General features: G+C 35.2%; 1 protein-coding gene across 3 annotated transcripts in view; it reads left to right on the top strand.

Annotated features, from left to right (window-relative positions):
* supt3h (SPT3 homolog, SAGA and STAGA complex component) overlaps positions 1-17,629 on the top strand; it is a 104,115-nt gene that overhangs the window by 72,494 nt on the left and 13,992 nt on the right. For all 3 annotated transcript variants that reach the window (XM_052530186.1, XM_052530187.1, XM_052530188.1), the window contains exons 6-11: positions 2,848-2,990; positions 9,018-9,093; positions 11,884-11,996; positions 12,267-12,377; positions 13,669-13,833; positions 15,491-15,601. In XM_052530186.1, coding sequence (XP_052386146.1) covers positions 2,848-2,990; positions 9,018-9,093; positions 11,884-11,996; positions 12,267-12,377; positions 13,669-13,833; positions 15,491-15,601 — 719 coding nt within the window. The remainder of the gene's footprint in view (positions 1-2,847; positions 2,991-9,017; positions 9,094-11,883; positions 11,997-12,266; positions 12,378-13,668; positions 13,834-15,490; positions 15,602-17,629) is intronic.

A 17,629-nucleotide genomic window follows, 5' to 3' on the forward strand; every position in this document is an offset into this window, starting at 1 on the left:
TCATAATGTTAATATGAATAGTATCTTAATCTTCATGGCAGCTTGATGAGAGCTGCTAAATGCAACTATATGGCATGAAGACTATTTATTTTTACTGTGAGTTCAAATCATAGTGCAGAAAAATAATTTCACCATTTTTTTTCATGTTGAATATTCTGTTTCATTTGGAAATACAAGTAATTACAACTGACATTGTTAGGTAAACATGTTAGGTAAACACACTTAAATTATGGTAGGTAAGTCTAGGGAAATAATGCATGGTATAAAAACATTTCTGTATTTTTATGCACATTATGTTTTGATCTGCTATGTCTATAGCACTTCTTATCACCAAGCAAATTAAAAATATTTTACTTGTAGTTGTCGGATAAATTCACTAAATCAAAAGTGTTTAATGCATTTGTTCAATATTTATTTGTTCAAAGCACTTCTAAACATCCTATTACATTAAGCTTGGACACATTTAATATGTGATTTTTTTTTTTTTTACTACTTGTAGTTCTTAATTCTAAAGCATTAATTAACTAGGTCAAATATGTTTTTACTAGTGTTTAATGTAACATTTCATTATTAGATTAACTATTCGTCCAGTTGAACACTTGTCACCATGTGTTCAGTTCTCATTGTATAAAATCAGGTCTCACATGTGCCTCTTGGAAATACAAGTAGTTACGGACATAATTTGGGTTGCAAGCCCTGTTGGTTGGTCGTGTTTAAACATTTAGACGTATTGTTCTGTAAACATATGCTCAGTTAATTTAAGGCAGGTGCAGTAAGTCTAGAAAAAAAGTGCGATATGCAAACTTTAATGTACTTTTATGCAGTTTTGTGTTTTAATCTACCGTGTTCAAAGCATTTCTATTACATGCACATTTAAAATGCCATTTTTAACTTGTACTTCTTGATTTTAAAGAATGAATTCATCAGATAAAATATATTTTTTTCACCAGTGTTTATATAGTTACATTATAAAGCGCCATTTCATAGTTATTAGATTAACTATTTATCCAAACCAAGATTTTCCAAGGCCTTTTATTCATCCAAATATTGTATCCAATGTCAAATTAAGGATTCTTTAAAGCCAAAAATGCACTACCAATTATGTACGTCAACGTATTTGTATCATTTAAAATTGAGTTTATGCAAACTGACGTTTTGACCGTTTGATTGAGTTGCAGCGTTTACAGAGGAAGTCCACAATTACATTCTGTTGGAGGTTATGCTGTGCCAGTCCCAACGAACCTGAAGCCCATAAAACAAGCTGTTATTGAGGTGTCATAAATTCAGTAACCTTGATTAAACACATTCTGGGGCTATTTCTGTCATACACAACCAGACGTTACTTCACACGCTGACGCTCAAATGCATGAACATGCTGGAAACATTGAAAATCAGTTGCTGTGGTAGAGCGTGGTTTTATCCTGCTGTGGGAGTTATGTACATAGTGAACAAAACTTGACACAGATATAAAATCTCTCATATTTGAGCTGCTTATTAGTCTGGTTTCCAGCTCTGCTCACTCTGGACATTCGTTAGCCGACTTCACGAGGTGCATCATGGGATGTTTTTAAACACTAGCGAAGTAGGAGTATGTTTGATGGATGCTTTTTTACCTCAAATATATTATTATTCTTTGAAAATAAGATTGTATTTATTTATTTATTATGTTAATGTAATGTTATCATTCATTAATGTTAATAATGTACTTTAAAAATATATTGTAATAACATTTTAAAATTAAAAATTAAATTATATTTATATATTAAGGGTACATTATTGACATATATTTATTTTAAACATTCAAATTATGAATAATTATATCTTATAATGTGTTAATAATAATAATGTTTTTTCTTTATGAGGCTTTGCACTCCAACTAATATATTTATTTAGTTAGTTATTGTTAATGTTAACATTATTAAATGTTAATAATGCACATTAAATATATGTTGTAATAATTATATTACATTAAAAGTACATTATTAACATTTATACATTTTAAACGTACATTAAGCATACAATATATAATATTTTTTATGATTATTTGATTATGCTTTTCCACTCAAATATATTATTGTTTAAAATAAGATTTTATTTTATAGTTATTATTCTAATGCAATGTTTACATTAATACATTTTAATAATGTTCATGAAAAATTATATGCATAATTATATAATGTATTAGTAATTTTAGCATAGTCATTTTGTTAAATGAACATTATTAATATTTATATATATATTAGCACTTTAAAAAGTATGAATACACCTATGTTATTATATATTATTTCTACGGTTAATAATTTTGTAGGTGGAGTGGACAGTAAAGGAAAACCATCTATAAGTGTTATATATTTACATACATTTACCAATATGCATATTTACTAATTAAAAATACTTTTAAATAAATGCAAAATTAATTTTTGTCTACAAAACTCATTTCAGACATTTAACTGAGGATGCAATATATATTGGACCAATATCAGTTATCCTATTTTGATAGTGGTTATTTATCAGTCAGTATTGAGTAATATTTTCACCAGCTTTAAGATTTAGCTCATCTGTCATTGTGATTATGGCAAAGATTAAACCATTAAATCAATTAAAACATTTTCCATCTCTCATAAAAGACTTTATAGATTATTCAAATCCATTGTTTTTAACTTTTGAGACTAGACAGCATCCCATAGATCCCTTTATTTTTTTCCCTCATACAAACAGTGTATAGTTTTGTATGGTTCTGTGACAGATAAGTGTGTGTTGTCTGAGCTCTGGGTCTTCATGACTCAGGTAAAGGAGTGGAGTGGGCCGCTGGGTCTCAGCTGAGTGACTGTTTCTGTCCTCTCACAGACAAATACAACAGCAGCAGCAGCAACGTCAACAAGAGACAGCGTCTGCTGCAGGACTTCATGAGCTCCATCGACCAGACGGGGGAATTCCTGACGCTGGTGGAGGAAGAGGAGGTGGATGAAGTCAAGCAGGAGCGGCTGGAGGTGAGAGCACAAATATGCACGCTTTCATGATAAAGATTGGCCGAACTCACTAAAACCCTGCGTCTTAACAAAATGACTATGCTAAAATTACTAATACATTATATAATTATGCATGTAATTTTTTATGAACATTATTAACATGTATTAATGTAAACATTAATGTAAAACCCTGCGTCTTGTTCATGAACCACAGTCATGCACATTTAAATTAAGATTTGATGTTTTACAGGCACAACAATACATTAACTATCAAAAATCTGTGTATTATTCAAATCCATATTAAATTTTAGATGCAGTCGATAAACTTGCATTGTGAGAAAACACAATTTGAAATTTAATTTATTTAATTTATTTTTTTATATATATTTTTTTACCAAGGCAGTTTTTGCCTATTTTTTATTTCATAACATATTAGATTTACAATATACTATGACATATTTAATTTTAATAGGCATTTAATTATAAGAGGTATTGTTTAAATAAAAAATAAAAAAAATTAAGCGAAGTATAATTGAAATTTATTTTTATATATATATATATATATATATATATATATATATATATATATATATATATATATATATATATATTTTTTTTTTTTTTTTTTTTTTTTTTTTTTTTTTTTTACATTAATTCACAATGCCCCTGGATTTAAATTAGTAGACTCGTCTCTTTTTAGTCCATTTTAGTTCACTTTATCCAGTTTCCATTCACACTGCATATTTTATTTCTTTATTTTTATTTAAAGCAATGCCACTTTTACATACTATATCATATATAAATGCATCATTCATTTATTCATTCATTCGTTCATATTATATATCAAAACTATTTAAAAAAAATCATATAATAAAAAAATCATTTTTATTATTTTGATTTTAATAATTATTTTAATAGATATATAATGTGTGTGTGTGTGTGTGTGTGCGTATGTATATATATATATATATATATATATGTGTGTATATATATATATATATATATATATATGTATATATATATATATATATATATATATATATATATATATATATATATATATACTTGATTAACTAAATTGTTTAATAATATATACATTTAGTGAATCAAGAGCTCAAACAGCTCAAGGCAGCGTGTGCCCTTAAATGACACCGTGAACGAGTGCACTTTATTCCTGTAATCATCGTGGAACAGAAGTTTGACCCAAACAAGGTGTTTAAACACAGTCACGAACCGCAGAAGCACCTGATATTGAGACGACACTGAAACATGTGCTTTTAATACTCAAGCTGGATAAAAGAGAAGAAAGCAAGGCTCCGGCTGCTGTCAGTAGGGTTCATCGTCCTCCACTAATAGTCTTAACATCTCATTTGAGTTTCCATTGTGATATTTTCCTCTGTGCACAGCCGACAGAGATGCAAATACGAGTGAAACTAGAGAGCAGCAATCGACATGTAAAACACCAATGGGAGCGTTTTCAGTCCAATCTAGGAAAGCGGTGTGGTGATGCGCTTCTGTATCAGTCCAAATTAGACACTGATCTCTGCGATACGAACATGAACTCTATCCTTTTGTTCTCGCTGTGCCAAGTGAAATAAATGGTCACATCTCAAAGATGTAATTAAAGGTCTGAAGCAAGAACCGTGGACAAGGGGGTATTACCATGAGACTTTATACGTCCCGTCTCAAATAAAACTGAGCCCCAGTCAGTTCTGGATGTGGCCAAGAAAGCCTGCGGTTTCCCTCAAAACGTTGTTCCTACTGAGGGTTTTAATGGGTATGTTTTAGCTATCAGGACAACCTTTTGAGAATAAGGGATCATATCCTTCTGGGCCTCCCACTTTGCCCCACTCATGAATCCTGGAGAGAGGAGCTTTATGGTTGAACCACACGGCATTGTGCTGCTTTATCAAGTGCCCTGTTCATCCGCAGCCCCCTCGTCTTCCTTAACCAGCTCTTTTGGTTCATGTCTGGTTTTCCTGCGCTCTTCCATCTGCTGCTTACACATGCAGTTGCCAGCTTTATATATATATATATATATATATATATATATATACACTGTATATATTTATTATTGGCTGACTAATAGCCAGTGTTGAAGAATATGTTTTTTTTTGTTTTTTTTCTTGATTTTGCTTATCGTTTTTACATTTGTAAATGTTTATAATTATTACATTTTAAATGCTATTTATTTTTCAGATTTATATATATATATTTATATTATCTTAAATTATAAATTAAAAAAATTATTATTATTATTTTTATTATGTTAAATGTACTGTGTATATATTGTATATAAGCACATAATTTAATAATAATATATAGTTTTATTATATAAAATATTATTTAACATTTATTTAGCATTATATTATGTAATTGTATTATACAAGATTATAAAGAATAAATTATGTAATTAAATGAAAATGTATTTTTAAATATTAATTTCTGTATTTAGACCTTTGTTTATTTTGTAATTTTGTTGCATGTGTGTATAAAATAATAAAAATCCAAAATAATAAACTTTTAGAATATATACAGTTTCCTGTCTATATGTAATATTACAGTACATCATTTATATAATTTTTTGTATAATATAAATGATTTTCTATATGTATGTCTGCATATATATATATATATAATTATAATTATGCATTATTAAATTGTTTATTATTTTATATTTATATATTTTACGAAAGATCAAGAATTTAAGATTCGGTCACTAATCAAATTTTAGAGTGTCTGAAAACCATGCGATGATTACAGAAGACCATTTGCCAAAAAAAACCCAGAAATGTTCTGATTCATTGGTTTAGTCAGAATATGAGTCTATTACTACTCAAGCGCTTTTATTACTGTGATTGAGACCATTTCAAACCTCTCATTTGCATCGTCCATTTACTCTCCAGATTTTCTCACTGTGTTAATAAACTACAGCACTTGTGTAAATACTCAGGCCATTATTTCATAGGATTCCCAAAGCCGCAGCTCACGGGTCAAGCATCTGTCAGATGTCCAGTCCAGGGCGGCCGGGCGAGGGTATAATTCACTCGATCAGCCGGCGATGGCCTCTCTTTTGTCAGCGGTGTGTGGATCGTGTTTCCTCCGGCAGATCATCCATCTTCCCAAGGACCCTTTAAGATCTTTTGACAATCTGTTATTTTCCCGGCCGCGTTCAGATGGGAATGTTTAAAAGTGTTTTTGTCATGATGTGTGGGATCCGCATTGTTTTGCCTTAATGCCATGATGACAGCAGGACGCTATTCTGGGACACTGCTGATCTGTGCTTTGCAAATTCCCTAGGAAATCGTAAATGCACTCTTGCACTTGCTTGGGTTTTCTCATGACTTTGGATAGTTATTATTCTTTTTTTTCCACTTTCAGACTTTTCTTTGAAAGAACAGTTATGTGAACTTAATATACTGGACGTTTTTTGAGTCTGAATGACCTGATAAAAGGGTGTTTGGTCTTTTTTTCATTAAGTCACAATTTCCTTGCATTTGAAAGTGGATCTTTTTCTTTCTATCCATCCATCCATCCATTCATCCATCCTTCCATCCATCCATCCTTCCATCCATCCATCCTTCCATCCATCCATCCATTCATCCATCCATCCATCCATCCATCCATCCATTCAACCATCCATCCATCCATCCATCCATTCATCCATCCATTCATCCTTCCATCCATCCATCCATCCATCCTTCCATCCATCCATTCATCCATCCAGACCTCTTTTATCATATACAATGCTGTTGTAATACTATACTATATTAACATAATTCCTAACCTATTTCATTTGTGATATTTCTACTTTGGTCTGGTTAAAAACATTGAGTTTCTTTGTGTATACATAGAAATAACTCTGTGTCATTGTATGTTATCATCATCATTAATGCATGGTAGCATGTAAAAGTCAAATATATTGGGAATCACATGAAAGTGAAGCATTTTGCGTTCACAATGCCTGAGCTGAAATGCTCCGAGTTCACTTCACTTCACCCTGTCTTGAGTTTGTTCAGAGCATTCACATTTAAGCCAAAAGTATGTCATGAATTACAAATCGAACCCCACCAAAGTTTGTGTTTTGCATTAGAAGAACTCCTTGCAGAACATGAACTACACATGTTTTTTTTTTCATAGTGATTATGACCTTTAATAGATTCAGGAAGTGGAGTTTTCCCCCCCATTTGCTCTTTCATCAATAACTGAAGTTCAAGTTGTGAGAGTCATCAGCCGTTTTATTGAGTCTCTTCAACATGTGAGGGATGTTACATCTCATTTAAATATCTTCCAAGACCTCCTATCTTCAACACTGACTCTCTTTCACGCAAAAACAGAGGCGCTTTAAACCCATCCGCGTTTGATCGTCTAAACTTAGCCGTGCGTCTGAATGAAACGCCCCACAAATTCAATTCTAGCCTGCCTCGGGCTGTTAATCACCGAGTGAAATATACAGTACTACACTAGATATCCAAAATATATCTTGGGCCTCGGCCTATGGAAATCTCATCGCTAGCAGTGGTACAAATTGAGATTCTTTTTATCCAGACCACACTGGCACGAAATGAAAGTCAGCAGCGGCCAAATCAAATATTTGCCAATGTCCTCCTATACGGCCACCTCGTCAGTTGTGGGTATAATTTGGCTATTAGCAGGTGGGTTAACGTTTTGATTTAATCAGCGGCTAAACATAGTATAGAAACATCGAATCCCCCGCTGCTCAATAAGCCACAGTCAAAACATTTCTCCCGTCTCAGGCCAGCCGCTTGACAAGAGTTATTTAAAAGTGCAGCGGCTCCAGTCTCGTATCGCTCCCGGCCCAATTTGGAGCGGGACCCAGACACCGAGACTGCTGTGAATTCCCCCTCGGAGTGCAAAACGAGACCTCCGTTCGGCTCTTAACGACGCTAATAGAAATCGCAGTTCCAGCGCTAGTAACGAGCAGGCGCTCGGCATCATTAATATGTATTTTCAAAGATGGAATTTCCAATGACTGCCAGCTAACTAAATAAAAAGACTCCGGTTGGTTTGGGTGGCCTGAAAGCGATCCAGGCGAGCGTCACATCAGACTGTCCTCAGTCTCGAACCCGGCTCTCTCTAGACCCTTAGCGGCACGAGGAGGGAAAAAAAGCAGTCGTAAACCTTGAACCTTTATGTTTTATGACACACGGCCTAGTGGAGAGCTCAAATTGACTGTTACGTGAAGGTATGAAATTGGTCCAGGATGAGGAAACGTCTAATTATAGGTTCTGACCTGCAACTTAACACTCTCTGCTGTAAATCCAAGTCAGACCTGTTGGGTTGCTATTAAGAGGGTTCATTACTGCGCACGGCTCTCTTAAAGTTTACACAGACAGCCCTTCTCTTGCTATGTTATGCCGTTTCATCACATGGCGTAAAACGAGGAAATAATGATGACTGTCTTCATGGAGAATCCTTAGAGTGACTGTGGTTTAAACCATTTCGTCACACAGGAGCTCCGATAAATGACATGACTATAACCAAATTTAGTAAGGTATATTGTAAATATCTTTTAATGTTTAAATTTATAGTCTTATTCGACAAGAACGCATCAAAAGAGACATTAAAGACATTTATAATGTTACAAAAGATGTTTATTTCGAATAGTTTCTGTTCATTTCAACTTTATGCATTTTATTGAAAAATAAAAATGATAAAATTTTCCGTAAAACAGTTTTTAACTAATAATAATCAGAAATGTTTCTTGAGCAGTAAATCAGCATATTAGAATGATTTCTGAAGGATCATGTGACGCTGAAGACTGGAGCTGAAAATTGAGCTTTGATCACAGTAATCTATTACGTTAAAAAATATATTCAAAGATCCCAGTTATTTTAAGTTGTAAGAATATTTCACAATATTTCCGATTGCTCTGTATTTTTGATCATATAAATGCAGTCTTGGTGAGCAGAAGAGACCTTTCAAAAACAATAGTTGGCTTGCATTTCTCATTTTTATGATGTTGACTCATGATATTGGGGATAATAATTAATATTCAGCTTTTCATTGTTTTTTTTTTTTATACAGAGAATTGAGAAGATGACCAGAAACATGGATTCTAGTCAGTACAGTGATTTCTGTGAAAGTCGACAGCTGAGTTTTTGTGAGTATTTGTTCTCACGCATGAATCATTTGGTTTCATTTATGCATTTTTCCATTCAAAGTGACTTGCGTTGCATTAAAGGTGTGCATTTTATGACTTCATGCATTCCTTGGGAATCCATCCCATGACCTTGGTGTTTCCAGTGTTCATGAATGCTTTTCTCTAGGATTCAGTGCACATGCATTAATAAATGCCACCGTTTTATTGCTGCATGAGCATGTCAGGTATGGTTTGTAGTATCAGTGTAGAGCGCAGCACTCCTCATGTCAGTTGCAGTGCGTCAGATATCGTCTCTGATGAGTTGTTCGGTTGGCAGTTCTGCGCCCAAGGGCTTGTAAGAACGCAGCTGTGGGATTGTGAACACACCACTGCTGGCTTCTGAAGGCCACATTTCAGCACTAATAACATGTTCACTGGCTTAGTGCCGCTCCAGTAACTGTGATGTCTTACTGGCATCGAGCTGCAGGTCCAGACAACAGCACAGTAAATGTGCCTCACTAACCCTGTTACACAACACTGATGCTGAGTAAACACTAAATCTGACCCAAAACACGTCACGGGGTGGTTAAATAGGCTATTTCTGACATTAAATAACGTATTGTACTTATGTAAATTGTACAGTGTGCATTGTGTTTTGCCTGATATTTTTTTATATTATGCAGAAAAGGTATGGCATTTTGTTTGATTCCTGTCACATTGCATGCATGTTTAAAGGAATAATTTAATAATAAAATTCAAATTTGCTGACTCTCAGGCCATCCAAGATAAAGATGCATTTGTTTCTTCATCAGAACAGATTTGGAGAAATGTAGCATTGCATTACCAACTGATCCTCTGCAGTGAATGGGTGCCGTCAGAATGAGAGTCTAAACAGCTGATAAAAACATCACAATAATCCACAAGTAACTCAAACCTCTCCAGTCCATCAATGTTAACGTCTTGAGAAGCCAAAAGCTGTGTCCTTGTAAGAAACAAATCCATCATTAATATATAATATGAGTCCTCCAACAAAAATATTGCTTTCTTCGGTGAAAAAGTCGTCTCATCTGAATCAGGAAAGAAATATGAGCAGATCAAACACTATTTAATGGTGAAAAGAAGCGTTATTATGGACCAGAAGTGACAGTTTTCAGTTAAACACACCTTAATGATGATGAATTTGTTTCTTACAAACATTCATCTTTCACTTCACAAGACATTAACTGATGGACTGACGTGGTGTGGATTATTGTAATGTTTTTATCAGCTGTTTGGACTCAAACTCATCTACATCTTGGAAGACCTATATTTCCTGATGATTTACTCTACCTCGTGTCATTCAAGAGGTTCATGTCTTTCTTTCTTCAGCTCCAAAGAAATGAAGGTTTTTGAGGTTATTGAGGTTATTTGAGGATAGTTTCACTAGATAGGAGACTTGTTCCTCAGCTAGGATCATGTAGAGCTCTTTGAAGCTGCACTAAAAATGTAATTCAGACCTTCACTCCGTTGGTTCCTGTTACGTCCCAGGTTATAATTGTGTTTTGGGTACGATGTTGTTTCTCCCTCTCCTCCCATTCCTTTTTTTTTTCTTCTCTCTCCGTCTCTACTTTCCATTTCAGCAGTATTTGCGTGCTTTGTTTCTTTTGTCCTGTACTATCTTGTTGTTCAGATATTACTCGTGGTTCTTTGATAACTCCATGATAAATGGCCCATTCGATCTTTCTTCTCTCTGATGTGTTCACCGTTTCTGTTACTTGGTTGTCAAACCAATATTATTAAACGAGGAAAGGGAACAGAACAGGTAAGATATCACGTGATATACATGTGCCATACTGAGGTTTTCAGTTGTGTACAGAACACTAGTGACTCGTGCCACTTGATTGTATGTTTTCTTTGGCTGGAAGTTAGAGCGGTTTATTTTGGGGCGTCTTTGATGCTGAAGATTTTTACTTTTATATAGGGGTTTGTTTGTGAATATTGATGGTTGAGTTAAACTAGAAGTTTTTGTTTTTAGTAAGGTTGGCTATGTTTTGTTTCTTTCTTTTTTTGGCACGGTCTGGTTCTTCTCCTTTTCTCCGTTCTTTTGTACATCTTTTATTTTTGCTCAATTTACAAAGTGTAAATAATTTGTAAAGTTATGTAAATTTTCTGGGTTAATATGTGGTTTTGCTTTATCACTGTAATAAATAGAAATGTTGCAGAATTTAAAACCGGTTGTGTGTCGTTGACTTTTTCCAGTACACGTTCAGTGTTTTAATGTTGCACCCCTTTATTTTCCCCTAGGCTTTAAAAAGGGTTTGTAACATTAATGGGGGCTCGTCCGGGATATATAACAGTTTGTCCCGAGCAATTGAACACTGTACTGGAAATTAAGTGAATGGTACAGGTTACGGAGCGTTTTTTGTTGGAGTAAAGCTTAAGTCATGGATTGTTGCTTGTTGGATATGAGTAATAATAATCATGACTTCGTTTAATTTGCAAAAAAAATATTGATAATCCGACTGCAGAGCTCCTTGATATATGTAGAAAGCATGAATTATTAGCTTTGAAGTCCATTATATGGAGAAAAATCCTGGAATGTTTTTTCTCAAAAACCTTCATATCTTTTCGACTGAAGACAGAAACGCATGAACATCTTGGATGGCACTGGAGGAGAGTAAATGATCAGGATATATTTATTCTGGAAGTGAATGGAATACTTTTACCGTACATAGTAATTAACAGGTTTTTACTGTAACACCAAATCTCAACCGTTTTTTCTAGTATGCATCAGCACATCATTTTCTCTCTCAAACTGTCTGCTCTGTTTAGCTAAAAAGGCCTCGAAATTCCGCGAGTGGCTGGACTGCAGCAGTCTGGATGTGAAACCCAATGCCATGTCCATGGAGATCCTGTCCTATCTGGCCTACGAGACGGTGGCCCAGGTGAGCTGCTGTCACTCCCAGCCAAACGAGGAGCATGAAATCACATCGTGCTTCAGATGAACTAAAACCACACACTGTCTCATTTCAGGAAATCACTCTTAACTTTTGCTAAATTGCCGCTTTACTTTTGCTCAGGCCTTTTTTCAGTGCAATAAACTTTGAAATTAGACCCCGAAGCGTTCAATATGATGTTTCCTGGGAATAATATTGTCATCTTGTTCTTCATATCAAGTGCCATTACTCATAAGCTGATATGGTTTTATATCTTAGGTTGTTGACCTTGCCCTGTTGGTTAAACAAGATATGACTCCCAAAACAGGCGATCCGTTTCAACACGCCATATCAGCAACTTTCATCCAGTACTGCAACTCCTCGGCTGAGGTAAACAAAACACTTCTTAGGTTACGTATTTTCTTCGTTTTTCAGTGTTGTTGTTATTAACTAAATGACTATTAAAAACTATTAGAAATCATTTTCATTAAGTTAAAAAAACGTTAGATGAAAATTAGAAATGTTAAAATAAGTGAAGTAGATATGTTTAAGTTGATGTCCTAGAATAAACTGAAATGGAAATAAATATCCGAATGACATGTACATAACAAAATAACTCAAAATAAAACTACAATTTAAAAAATTATTGAAAATCTAAAATTTATAGCTACATTAAAATATTAATAAATACTGTAATATATAAATTATACCTAAATAGCACTGTTGATGTTTATTTGGAAATTATAAATTGTTGTTAATGGAATTATCCCCCAAAATAGTGTGTGTGTGTGTGTGTGTTAACTGTTGTCAAATGCATAGTTTCCTCAAAAAAAAAATACAATCCTTTATTTAGCAGAATATAATGAATATGAATTGTGATTTTTTTTTTTTTTTTTTTTTTTTCGATGAACTGTTCAAATCAATCATTGTCCTCTAGTTCTCAGAAGGAAGCAGTTCTTTGACCACTAATGTGTTGTTTGTTTGGTTTAACTGCATTAAGCTCCTTGACATTCTTCACTGAGAAGCATCTACATTATGCGTTCTTATGTTCTAATCCACTATTAATATGTTTTATCATGTTAGTTGCTGTTTGGTGACGCTATAGAGTAGTTCAGATGACTTTACTGGTGATAACAGTCATGTCAGCAGCTTTCTCCAATCAAGTAAACCAAATAAGAGCGTCCTGCTCCGCGGGTTTGACCCCTCGCCAAGTTTGTCCAAGGTGGTTTTGAGCGGCGGGATCCGTTCCATGGATCGACCTCTGTGTCACTGAAACCACCAAAACCTCATCTGTCTCTCTCGCTCCCTTTTTTTCGGACTCAGCCAAGGCCACTCCGGGTCTGGAAGAGCATGTGGTATTTTTTTAGCCTGAATTCCAGTATTGTTTTTTTCTCCTGGTCCTTGGGGGTCGGCGGCGTTCCCATGTGGCGAGAGTGACAGAATGACCCTGTGGTTTGAGCGATAGGACCGAGACGTGTCGTAAGACTGCAGCTGATGTTTTCAGAGTCGTGTTGTGTAGCCATGACCTTTTAACATCATGAGTTGTCTAAAAGCAATAATTGTGTATGAGGGGGGCAGGCCACATTATGATTTTGAATGTGCATCAGTCGTCTAATGTCACTCTTGGAAAAATAATGAATTTGTGCTCAGGTGTGTGATTTTTTTTCCATACCGTCTTAAGACTGCAAGCACCAAAAAGGAGACAGACTCTCCAGAAAACACACCGCCGTCGACTCCCAGCGGCCCTTTGACGGGACACCAGGGAAAGATGCACTCCATGGCCCAGGGGAACGGTGGGCCGAACCAAGATGGAAGCAGTAAGGTCAAACAGAGGAAAAGGAAGAAGGTACACAAATATTGACTGATCATCTATACTATGTTGAGAGCTAGCTTCCAGTCCATTACAGATGAGTGTGTGATCACTGCACCAATAGTGTTTGTTTAATGGAATTACAGTCTGTTTATTTAAGAAACCCAACTGGGCCAGACATAACAACAGGCTTAACCAATGGGGTGAGTTGTGGGCGGGGCTTCCTGTTTCTCTAGGAAATAACATGCTTTTTACATTTAAGGAGTGGTTAACCCGGGAATATTTTTGTTATATAACATAAGGTGAAGTGTGTCGTTTTGGCACCACTAGTCATTTGTTCACATTTAACATTGACTTATGCAATACAATGTATTATGATTTCCTTAAAGGCTTTGTAAAGTGATATCTTTTTAAAGTATTTTTTTTTAGCTGAGAAATTTATATTATATAGAATAAGAATTATATTATTATTATTATTAATAATTATTATTATCCTATAAAATAATTATTTAAATAAATAAATAAATAAATAATATACATAATAATGTTTTATTAATTTTATTGACATTTATTATTAATAATACATTGCTTGAGAATTTAATCATAAGACAATAATAATATTAGTAGAACTTATCATAATAATACATTTTATTGTTATTAATTCTAAAATTATTTATTATACATACTATGGCATTGCATATTACAAATATTGTTGGCTCGGACACTCTGTCACTTTGGATAAAAACATCGGCTGAATGCATAAATGTCAATTAATAATAATAAATTATTATTATAATAGTATGTAAGCATTGATGTATGCCCTGTGTATGGTAAAATTCTCAAACAATGCACTATTAATAATAATATGTTTTAATAAATAATGAAATTATTTTTTAGATAATAATACCATTATTATTATTATTATATATAATTATCAGCTAAAATACACATTAAAAATATATTATTTGACATCATTTGCAAAACCTTTAAGGAAATCATACATTTTATTGTTCAAGTTCAATGTGGACAAGTAACTGCTCATTTCTACACTAAATTCTCAACCTTTATGTTACATTTAAAGGCAGTTCAATCTATTACTGCAAATATCTCTCGTCTGCCATTGGTCAAACAAACAGATAATCCCGCCCTAAACTCACACCAATGGGCCACTCAGCAAACCAAAGAAACAACCTAATGCTGTTTGTTTTACACTAGAAGTGACACTTACACATAGATACCAGCCTCTTCATTTGCAGTGGAAACATAAGCAAAAAATAAGACTCGTCCTGTTTTACTGACTCCAGTTTCTCTGATGTTTATTGCAAACATCCAAACAGGGAAGTTGTTTTTCCTTTCGTCTGCTAAGAGATACCAAGTTAAAATTGTTTCCTTCCCTCCAATGACTTCAGAGACACTGCAATTACAGCCAATCACACGCAGCACTAACGTTTACTGTCAGGCGTCTATATATCAGACTCACCCTTGTGCTGCGAGTTCATAAAGCATCAGATGACACGTAGCATTTATATCTCTCCAGAGGTAAAGCCCCGGCCGATTTTGATTCCCAAAAGTGTGTGTTTGTGTGCACCGTGTCCTCGTCAGGCGGTGTTTGTGCACTACACTGCAGGACTCCCACCGTGTTTTTGAATTAGCAATAATGTGAGCTGTATTTTCTCTGTCTTCTCCATTGCAGAGCGCGGCGGCCTGTGGCGCAGAGGCTCAGAGCAGTGCCATCCAACCAACCCACATCAGAGAAGCCATCAGGCGCTACAGCCACAAGATCGGCCCGCTCTCCCCCTTCTCAGTACGTAATAACAGAGCCGTAAAAGAGTTATATTTATAATCGCAGCGCAGCCCCATTTTAAAGTGGTCAAGCCCTAAAGTATTGGAATTGTTTAGCGCAATTTGTGGTTAGTGTAATTTTCCTCATAAAAGTCACATAACTCTACTGGAGAATTAAATAAGCGGAATTTCGATCCTTTTTGGAAATACAAAGGAGATTTAATTTTGTTTTGTTTTCCGTGAGTTGCTTGTTTCGCACGCTTACGTATGCGACTTTGCAGCTCGCCGACTGCAAGTTATAATTTTCCATCAGGCGCAGAAGTGTGGGTGTTTTAAGTGCTATCCTGCGTTTGAGAAATGGCTTCTGGAGGCTTTCTCACAGCCAATTTTGGGGCTTTTGTTATTGTGGTCAATCTGCAATTCACAGGTAATGAGCAATTTACCAATGATGGCCTACTTGATGGCTCCCAAGCTGACGGCTGCCAGAAAATCTGGCAATGTTGATTTTACATGGCTGTTTTTGTGTTAAATACTGATTTGTGTTACTTTTCATTGTGATGTAATTCAATTATCAACTTACAAGGCACTAGATCGCTTCTAGACTCACAGAAAGACGACTTATATAGTCTGGTTGAAATTTAAAACCGTAAGCTAGGTGGTTGCTTTTGGTGTTTCTTTATTATGTTATGTTATTATGTTTCTTTAATAAGCAATTTGCAATAATTGTTGTGCATGGTTTTTTTGGTTTTAAATACTGATATGTTACTTTTCACTTTGACATCTTTCAATTATCATCCGACAAAGCACTAAATCACTGTTTGAATTCATTTTACACCAGATTTATCTTGTTTTACAAAAGATATTTCAGTCCCATCTGTTACGTGTTGTTGGTTCCACATATTCAGTACGAACTGCTTTCCCTTTGCAAACCAAAGCACGATGGAAGTATTTTCTTATTACATCTCTAAATGAACTTATAAGTCCTACAATTTTAATGTCACCAAGCAACGCAGGACAAATGTGACTGGATTTCCATGGCATGAACATGAGCCCGGCTCCCAGTTTTCATGTAGGAAACTGGGAGTTGTGCAGGGACGCGGTGTATTGTTTAATATATAAAACAGGTGTTATATGGTTTCCAGCGTATAATGCTGTGTGAAGACTTCCAGATGTTCTCTAGTGCCACTTGTGTTTGCCTTTGATGAGTAAATCTCGGCTCCTTACTGGGAATGGCACAGGAATAATTAGACGGGAGATGCGAGTGACTGAGTGAGTGCCGTCAGAACAGAGTTATCATGTAATTGGCTGGGTTTTATTGTGACTGGAGCCAGTTTAAACCCATGATTAATTGCACCAATAAGCACTTTTCATTCTGGTCTTTAAAAAAACACTGAAGGTAGAATCAAACCATTGTTTGGAAGGTCGAGCGTATGTGGGGTCGCTGACAGACGCGAGGCATTTTCTCATTAACGTGGACAGTTATCTATTGGCGTGTTCGGTGGCATGGTCATGTTCCAGACGTCCGACGTTGTGCATCCGAGCCAGCATTTACGTCGACATATTAACTTCAAATGCATGCGAGATTCTCAACACGCCCCCAGATTGAAACGAAGAGAAATCGCCAATCTGGAAACGGTTCGCTTTCACTCAAGTTTCACCGTTGTGGATGTATAGCATTATGTAATTTAAACGTCTGCCCCAGTGACTGCTGTTGGAGGCTTTATCGGCCTCAAATTACCAAAATCAAGTCATTGTGAGATTATTAACTTTGAAATTGAATTAAGAGGGTAACGCAAGACCTACAATCATTCGGAGACCATTAGATTACACTCACGCACAGGGCAACGCAATTACCTCCCCGTCCGCAAGGACAGCAAGTCACCGGCCAAGAAGAAGTATACTTATATTTGATTCCACCGTCTGCTGTTGTGGAAAAGCGGCTCATCAGATGGAATTGTTTTTCTTTTTGTGTTTGTTTCTGCCAGTTTTGTAGAGGCCTGGCGAAAACATCCTTCTGTGATGCTTAATTTGACCTGCTGATGCGAGGAGA

This window comes from Carassius gibelio, chromosome A17, assembly GCF_023724105.1.
Source record: "Carassius gibelio isolate Cgi1373 ecotype wild population from Czech Republic chromosome A17, carGib1.2-hapl.c, whole genome shotgun sequence".
Classification (NCBI taxonomy): domain Eukaryota; kingdom Metazoa; phylum Chordata; class Actinopteri; order Cypriniformes; family Cyprinidae; genus Carassius; species Carassius gibelio.